At 46.7% G+C, this 8753-nt stretch overlaps 1 protein-coding gene across 1 annotated transcript; it reads left to right on the top strand.

Annotated features, from left to right (window-relative positions):
- Nucleotides 1-3884: 3884 nt before the first annotated feature.
- On the top strand, nt 3885-7822 carry LOC124705735. Its single transcript, XM_047237442.1, has 6 exons — nt 3885-4294; nt 4926-5155; nt 5256-5454; nt 5542-5627; nt 5973-6064; nt 7325-7822. Exons 1-6 carry the CDS (start codon nt 4196-4198, stop codon nt 7579-7581), a joined length of 963 nt encoding a protein of 320 aa, XP_047093398.1. The 5' UTR covers nt 3885-4195; the 3' UTR covers nt 7582-7822.
- Nucleotides 7823-8753: the final 931 nt, after the last annotated feature.

Here is an 8753-nt window from a genome sequence, read left to right as displayed (position 1 = left end):
GAGATAGCGAACGACGGATGAGAGAATCCCTTGTTTGGAAAGGACCTAAACGCCACTTTAGACCGGGAATGTCAAGTTTAGGGTGCTGATTCCCGGGATCCAGAGTTCGGGGTTTAATTCCGACACTACCTATGAGTTCAAGGTTTTTTCAGACTTTACTCTTTACTAGCAAGAGTGCCCGTGCGTTGCACCGGGAGCCCTTGTGACTATACCGGTGGTCCTTCGTACTCGAGGAATAAGGCACTTGCTAGTACTGGTAGACCTTTGTACTCGAGAAATAGGGCGCTAGGTAGTAGTGGCGGGTTGATGAAGATAGGAGGTCGCTGGCCGCGGATGCATTGAATCGTGATGGACTGCAAGCTTGGCGGCTTTGTAAGATTGAAAGGGATCATGCGCGGACAAAATAAGAGGTAGATATGTACAAATTATGATTTCCATAATAAATTGTAATCCTTAATCTAGTGCAAATGGATAGTTTAGTCTATAGAAAATTTATGGCATGACACAATAATTTTTAAATATATATGGGTCATTTGTATTGTTCTCTGACTAAACAATTTTCAGTTAACAATTTGAAATGCTTTTCTTAGTTATATGCAGCTAAGCAAATTGCAAAGATACCAAAGCACTGGCAGCGGGCTGAGCTTCGTGCGTGCGCACATCATGACTGCTTCGTTGTTGGCTTCGCCCCCATATTCCTCGCCCGGCCCTGTCCTACCAATCTCGTTTGCGTTCCCGCTCCCACACACCTGAGCGCCTCTTATCCGCTTGCTCTCGTCTGATTAGGCTCGTTCTGCGGCTTCCTCGCCGCGGGTGATTCTCTAGGCTGCCATCTTTTTGACTTGAAAGACAATTAGCTCACATGTGCAAGGGTCACACTTTAATTCCTTCCTGAACCTGAGTTCAATCTCAATCTATGCTGCTTCCTTGTTGATTTGCAACTTGGCAACGTATATGAATAGGTAGAAGTCCATGTGAAGAAGCGAGGTGGGATTATTATTAGCATCACCGATCTATTCTACAGGGAGAGAACTTTGTTTAACAGTACCAGCCCAAAGGCCCACTCCAGGTCCAGCCACCGACGCCCCCCAATCCTATCCCTTCCCTTATTCCCTCCGCTCTCTCAGCTCAGCACACACAGCACGACCCAACCCCCGCTGCCACACACGCTTTCTCGTCGCCGGCGCTGCTAGCTCCGCCTCCGGCCGACGCCTCTTGCCTGCGCTTCGCCGCCTGTCATACCCTGCTCCGCCTCGGCCGCGCCCGACCCAATAACAATCCCACCAATTTATTTAAGAACCATCTCTACCCTATCCAATATATTCCATCCGTGTCTACCATATGCAAGATGAAACTTTTCCACATCATATCTTATCATTATGACGATATATATCTGCTCTATCCAACCCATCAATTTGTTTCCTTTTTTAACAGATTTTGAAAAGCAGCTACTATGGCGTGGAGAAGAAAAGGCAGGACGCTACCAACATCCCATCCCTGCCAAAGGGCAAAGCAACAGAATGCTTATCTTCGTCTATGTACGGGAGCTTGTTTGGGCATGCACACAGTCCAACCAAAAGCTTAACTGAATATGGAGAAATAATCAAGGTTTTAAATAGCGCGCAATTTCGCCGGTTTTAGCGCGCAATAGCGGATTTGGACCCTCCACGCTATATTTGACAGAAAATGGTCGCTACAGTGCTAAACACGAAATAACACGCTAAATCATGCTATATCACGCTAAAACACATAACACGTAGCGGCGCTAAAACGTTTAGCTGCAAAAAATAAAGGTCCAAAACTGCATGCTAACCCATCCGCCCAAAAGTCCAATTTCCCCAACAAAGCTAAATACCTAAAGCCCGTATACGTATGGCAAAACCTAGCCTAAATCCCAGTTTAGCAGTTCTGCACGGAAGCGACGGCTGCCTCTTCCAGCGTGACGTCGGCGTCCGTTGCTTCCTCCCACAGAGTTCTGTCAGCTACTTCCTTCGGCTCGGATGTCGGAGACGCCTTAGAAAAATCACCCACCAGGTTAGAGCGGACTAGAACCTCCTCCTCATCCCGATTTGTAGATGCGTAGATGTATTGAACTATTAATGTGTAGTTCTTCCGATTCTGAATGAGTGCTTTCACCTTGGTTGTTGCCTTCTTGGCTCTAAATCATAATATTAGTATGTGTTAAAAAATATTGTCTTTAATTTAGCTCTGGGAATCTACTTTGAAGGATCTGGTTATGCAATTTGTCCGCTGGACAAGATTTAGTTGCCGAAATCCTTAACATTTGCATGTCTTTTTGCAAAACGCTATTTTATATATAGCGCTTTATAGCGCGCTATAACGTGCATAGCGTTTGGAGATGGTCCTCGCTAAATGAAATAGCACGCTATTTAAAACCTTGGAAATAATACGTAGGAAAGGTGTACGACATCCCTAGCTAAAAAGAGTACACGAAGTAGACCAGTGACCGGATAAGAAAGATCGAATCCATCGCAATTAGTACCGAAAAATCCATGCAACCTTTCCATTTCTATGGGCTCACGAAAATGAGCCGAGCATTATCGCGTCGACCCATAGCGAATTTGGCGTGGCTTTACATACGCATCGCCTTTCCCTGGCTTGCCTTCACAGATATTTTTTTCTTTACAACCCCATTTAAGAAAAAGGGGAAGAAGCTATATCAACATCCAACCCTCTCTGCCAAAGGGCATATAGAGCAAAGCAACACGATACATATCTTTGTTCCTCTGTACGTGAGCTTGTTTGGGCATGTGCACAATCCAAGCAAAAGCTAAACTGAATATCGAAAGACAATACGTGGCAAAATCGATCCCAGATGAAAAGAGTAGACCAAATGGACAAGCAGAGTGATGATAAGAAAGAGCAAATCCATCACCATTAGTAGCAAAAAAAAAGCCAATCAACTTTTCATTTCCAGGGTTCCTAACGATGAGGCGAGTATTATCGCATCGACCATCGTCGCATATTTATCGTGGCTTTACGTACATATCGCCTTTCCCTCTGGCTTGCGTCCATAGATATTTTTTAATCCTTTCCATATAGGGCTAAAAAGCAGGAGCCCGCATATAGGTGTGCCGCAGAATTCAATATAGCGTAATTTTGTCGCGTATTGAAATTTCGATATACCTAGGTACACGTGGATTGGCGGGATATCCGCGTTGCAACCGTATCCACGGAGTAGTACATCCCAACAGCTGAAACAAAAAAGAGTATTATTTATCGCAAAATCGAGGATCGAACCAGATAAGAAAGAAGAGCGAATCCATTGCTTATAGTAAGCTGCAAAAAAAGGCAAGTAACTTTTCATCCCCACGGGTGCTGGTAGGGCAGGCATGGCTCACGAAACGAGCTGAGTTTATGTTGCGTCGAGTATCGCGAATCGGCGTGGCTTTAGGCCTTGCCTTTTCCCCCGCCGTTAGGTTTTTGTACATCGAGAGGAAGTGTTCGTGGCGTGCGGCGTGTGGGCCCGGAGGCGTGACGAGCCGGGGAAGAGGGTCAAAGCTGGAGAGCAATATTTAACTGAATGAAAAAATGCCGGTCAGGTTCTTCGGGCTCGCGGGTTACCGGATCCCAACGGCCGGTTCCAGAAGAAGAGTAGAAGATGATGAAGACGTCGTATTCGCAATTTCTCCCCGAGAATCTGTGGTTTTCACGGCGCGGTTTTCCGGTGGGTTTCGGCTGATACGTGAACGGAATTTGGAGAATGTGATGGGTCCGGGGAGCCTACCGGGCTCGCCCGCCGCCCCCTACCCTACCCAACGCAGGGTTGACGTGGGGATGAGACCGCGAGCGAGGGAGGAAAGCGTTTGCCTCGGAGCGCCACAAAGGCCAAGACTGCGAGAGAGAGAGCAAAGCAAACCGTAGCCGGTTTCGTACCCCGCCCCGCGGCTGCTCCCCCTCCTCCTCCTCCTCGCCCCGGCGAATAAAGCCACAATCTTCCCCTCCCTCCCTCTCCCCCCATCCCACTCCAATCTCTCCAATCCCACCACCAGTCCTCGACTCCCTAAACTGCGCCGCCAAGATTTGTCTGGATTCTTTCTTCTCCGCCACTCGCCTGCTCGGCTTCTTCGCCCGGACTGATTTCGATTGCTGCGCTGAGCGGCCGTTTTCAGTCCTTCAAGGTTGTGTACAGCCCGAGGAGTAGGACGAGGTCAGCGGCGGCGGAGGAGGAGCCATGGGCGGGCACAGGGTGGAGGACGGCCGGACGCCGTCCAACCTGCAGCGCTTCCTCGACTGTACCACACCCTCCGTCGAAACGCACATTCTCCCCAAGGTGACTACGCCCCCTCTCCACACATCCCGCCCGCCCTGCTGCCTCCCACACACGTGATCTCTCCCTCGATCCATGGCGTTTTATTATAGGATTACTACTCATTACCCGTTTGTTGATTTGCTCGCATCGATCACCTCTGTCTCCCCCCTGCGCTTGATTACTCAACTGAATTACTCGTTTGTTGATTTGCTTGGATCGATCGCTTGCGTCTCTCTGCTCTGCCCGATTACTTGCCCAACTGAATTACCGCTCGCTCCTTCAGTTCAGTTCAGCCACGGACGGGACATGCCCAATAATGGTAGCTTCCCTCCCTGCTGCCGGATTCCTTTCCCTTGTTCACTTCCAGAATCTACCTCCACTACCAGTACTCCAAGCAGTGCCACGAAATTCTACTCTACTTTTTTTTTCTTCTTCTCTTCTCACCCCTGCCTAATTAGGACCAGTACGCATCTGCGCTGCTGACGGTTGCGGACATAAATTCCCCCCCTCGGCCTGTCAAATCCCTCAACTGTACCTGTTTCAATTAATAGACGCCCTCCAGCTTCATGGAAGCAGCAGCTAGGTAGGCCACGCATGCTTGTCATCACGTCTCCATCTGACAGCAACACTCCGCCCCTCCTTTTTCATCCAGGCGGCGAACGGCCGACCGACGACGACCGACGCCTGGCACCACCACGCCGCCGACGGGGACACCGCCGAGTACTTCAACCTCGCCGACCTCTGGGACCAGTACTACGAGTGGAGCGCGTACGGGGCCGGGGCCACGGTGCAGCTCCCCGGGGGCGACAAGGTCATCCAGTACTACGTCCCCTACCTGTCCGGCATACAGCTCTACACCAACAAAGTCCTCACTCCGTCCAGGTCCGTTGCAAAATGCCCGTTCTTGTGAGCTGAAATTGTGTTAATTGATCCCTGGATGTATGCTGAACCAGGCCAGTTTTCCTGTTGTTGTTGACTGTAGGGGCTTTGCGGAGGATTACGGCGCCGACTTCTGGAGCGACGACGAGGACAACGAGAAGATGTCCAGGTCCTGGAGCTCCACGTCTGATGACTCGTTTAACTGCGACGTGGCCGCCGGCAACAGGAGGCGGCCTGGCCACCTCTATTTTGAGTTCTTTGAGGTTTGCTCTCCTTATGGGAGGATCCCGCTCATGGATAAGGTGAGTTTCTGTGCCATGTCTGCTTGTAGCTTATCCTGGTCATCTCGTGCATCTCTATGGGTTCTAAGTTTGTTTTGCTTTCGCTAGGTATATGAACTATCCCAGGGCTTTCCGGGGTTGACATCGCTCAGGAGCGTTGACCTGTCGCCTGCCAGCTGGATGTCGGTTGCCTGGTATGATCAAAACTTGCAGCCTTTACTTCTGTTCTTTACTACAGTAGAAGGAAAATTTTGGCAGACCAACAGTTACATCGTGTAGGAGTTCATCGGGGATATCATTCTTGCGTGGCTGTTTTATCTTACTTGCTCACAATGCTAGATTGCAAGCTGTGGTGCTCAACTTTCCTTCTAATCAGTTTTATATAGCCGCCTGAAGTGTTTATGCTCATTTTAATTTGCGGTGATTTTATCCTTTCTGTCCAAGTAGCACGTGTTGTTTGCATGTTCAAAAATGCTTTCTCAGTTACACATTTTGTTTCCGTGATGATTCTTCTCACCATTATCACTTACTATATTTAGGTATCCTATCTACCACATTCCCTACCAACGGAATGTCAAGGATTTGTCTGCATGCTTCCTAACTTACCATACCATTTCTTCAGCATTCCAAGGTACGTCATCCGACATTTGGGTGATTTCCGTTTGTGTTTTTAGTTGTTCCTGTAGACATATTGTTTCAAATTTCATCTTGTACTATGTGTATGGTCTCTCCTGATTTCAGTTGAGTTGTTGTGCTTGGAAGTGGATGTCGCGAGGTCAGGGGACATAATGACAGCTTCACCTAAAAACATGCACTCTTTCACTACTTCTGTTCTAAGTTGTGGGATGGAACTGATTCACACTTAAAATATTAGGCCTTAGCTATTTAGTCAATTCAAAAACTGCTAATTTACTCAAACGTTGCTTCAGTCACATGACATGATAATATGCACTGCAGAAGTATGTCGGTCACAAGCACACAATATGTATGCGTACTCTGGGAAAAGTTTTCCCTGGATCATCAGTGTATGTTTAAACTATTCTTAAATAGAAGAAGAGTGATAGTCTGGTAGCCCTTGATGGAAGTATCTCGAAACGAACTGTAGCTTTCTCAGTGACCTTGCCTTAGACAGATTGATTGAGTGGTTCTTAGTTTTCACATTATATGGAGTATATATGGAAAAGGCACACTGCATAACGTCTTCAGTTATGTTGCTATACTACAGAAAAGATGCTTGTTAGATACATTGATGTCAACAAATTTTTTACTGCCAATTTGTATAAGATGTTTTCCCAGAATCAATTGATGCTTAGCTTCCAAGAGTATGAGAGTTTTCTTCAAGGGTTTGTTGAGCTTGCTATTTTGCATCCAAACCTTCATCGTCCATTTCAAAAGGCTCCATGCCTTATCTTTCAAGTGTATTATAGGGATTTGTGAAAGGAGGAAGAGGTGGTTGCAGCTTCTTCCCCAGTTAAGCGAAGAAAGTGACTACCTTGTTGGTTGTCATATACCTTGACTTGATTAGTCATTCTTAGATACGTAGTTGTTTCTTTAAGGGTGGAAATTTCTACGCTTTACCATGAAGGAATTGTTACTTATTCAACAGTGGTGCAGCTGCAAACTTGCTTGGATTGCAATGTGTGCAATAGCACTTGTACACTCCAGCCGTCCACTTCCCAGCAAAGATATAATAGTAGTAGAGAGTCTAAACCAAGCCACCTCTTTGAGCTTGACATTCATCTGCATATTAAGAAGCATACTAGGTATTGTAGTCTTTAATAACATCTGCCATGATAATGCCCTATTTGAATAGCAACAAGCAGCATTTTTATTGATTACAACATTGCTGTTTCTGCACCGTGGTAATCTGTATTCTGTGATTCATCCACAGATCACGTGCTGGAGACCGTGACATATGGTTCAGCTGCCAGTGGGAAGCAAAATGACCATCTGGACAAGAAAGCCAACACAGTATCGCTTTCCCCGTTTGGACTCGCAGCAAACAAGATACAAGGGTCACTGTGGACCAACCCCAGGACAGGAGATCATAAGAGGATGGTCTCCCTCTTCAGTGCAGCAGACTCCTGGCTTAAGCAGCTTGGAGTCCGACACCATGACTTCAACTACTTCATTACTCACCCTATGTGAGTTTCTAATTGCTCCGGAGAGAACCCCAAGGAATGCAAAACGTCTACCGTGTATCGCCCTCGTAAAGAAGAGTCTTTAACATCCGCGGGATAGATTTATACGGCTTGATTACAGCCCATAACAACTGTATCAGGACTTGAAATGGTTTTGTGTTTCTTGGCTGAAGATGTAACTAATGTGTACAGAAGTTTTGGTACTAATCTGATATCCAGCTGTTGTGGTTGGCATATTGTAGCTTTCCTGTCTTGCCTCAGTGTCCTATTTTCTGTAAAACTCAACTGGTCTGGCATATTGTAGCTTCCTGTCTTGCCTTGTGTACTGGCGTAGAAAGAGAGACTTGTGTCCAGGATTAACTGCTTTTCCAGTGTCCTATTTTCTGTGAAACTCAACTGGCCTAGAAAGAGAGATTTGTGTCCAGGATGAAAGTGCTTTTCCAGTTCTGTGGAACTAGAACTGTAGGGACGGCTCAGTTTTTTTTTACATGGAAATCGTGATTCCATTAACCAGAGTGCTCAGCAGTTTCGCTGGCAACTAAATCAAATACGAAGTGCACGACTCTCTCGCCAGCAGAACTGAAAATAGGCTTCAAACGAGGCAATGCAGTTGCTTCTGATCTCGCGAAGAAGCACACCAATATCGGACAGTTCATGACTGCTAGAGTTGAGAGCATTTACCAGAACTCATTCCACAAAGGTAGGCGTTCTCCTGGATCAGAGAGGTACTAGCATCTCTGCTAAGATGGGAGTTCCGTAAGCTGATTTAACCGAGAAGAATCTCTTCTTATCGAAGTGCCACACAACTGTATCCTCTATACCATGCTTGATAAGAATAGGCAGAATATCACGCATATCCGCCAGGCCAAGCATGTTGTGTCGTCTGCTCGTCCCTTTGCGCAGTGTCTAGTTCAATGAGATGGCACACCCGTAGTCCCTCATCCAATTCATATGGAGCTAAGTGATGATCATAGTTCAGAGATCTTTTTCTCAGCTTTCCATTTTGTTCTAAGTGACGATATCTCACATTCAATACTACTAATTTCAGGTATCCTATCTACCACATTCTCTACCAGCAGTGTTAAGGATCTGTCTGCAGGCTTCCTAACTTATCAGACTATTTCCTCCTCAGTTCAAGGCACATTGTTGTTGCAAGTAAGATACTAAGTAGGACTAGTT

Source organism: Lolium rigidum, chromosome 4 (assembly GCF_022539505.1).
Source record: "Lolium rigidum isolate FL_2022 chromosome 4, APGP_CSIRO_Lrig_0.1, whole genome shotgun sequence".
Classification (NCBI taxonomy): domain Eukaryota; kingdom Viridiplantae; phylum Streptophyta; class Magnoliopsida; order Poales; family Poaceae; genus Lolium; species Lolium rigidum.
Note: the sequence above shows the minus strand (reverse complement) of the source record. Positions and strands in the feature narration are given on the sequence as shown.

Bases quoted from the DNA above. Each gene is read 5' to 3' on its own strand.
- LOC124705735 (XM_047237442.1), top strand. From the start codon at position 4,196: ATGGGCGGGCACAGGGTGGAGGACGGCCGGACGCCGTCCAACCTGCAG. The intron at 5,156-5,255 runs GTCCGTTGCAAA...TGTTGACTGTAG, and splicing joins AAAGTCCTCACTCCGTCCAG to GGGCTTTGCGGAGGATTACG. The intron at 5,455-5,541 runs GTGAGTTTCTGT...TGCTTTCGCTAG, and splicing joins GGATCCCGCTCATGGATAAG to GTATATGAACTATCCCAGGG.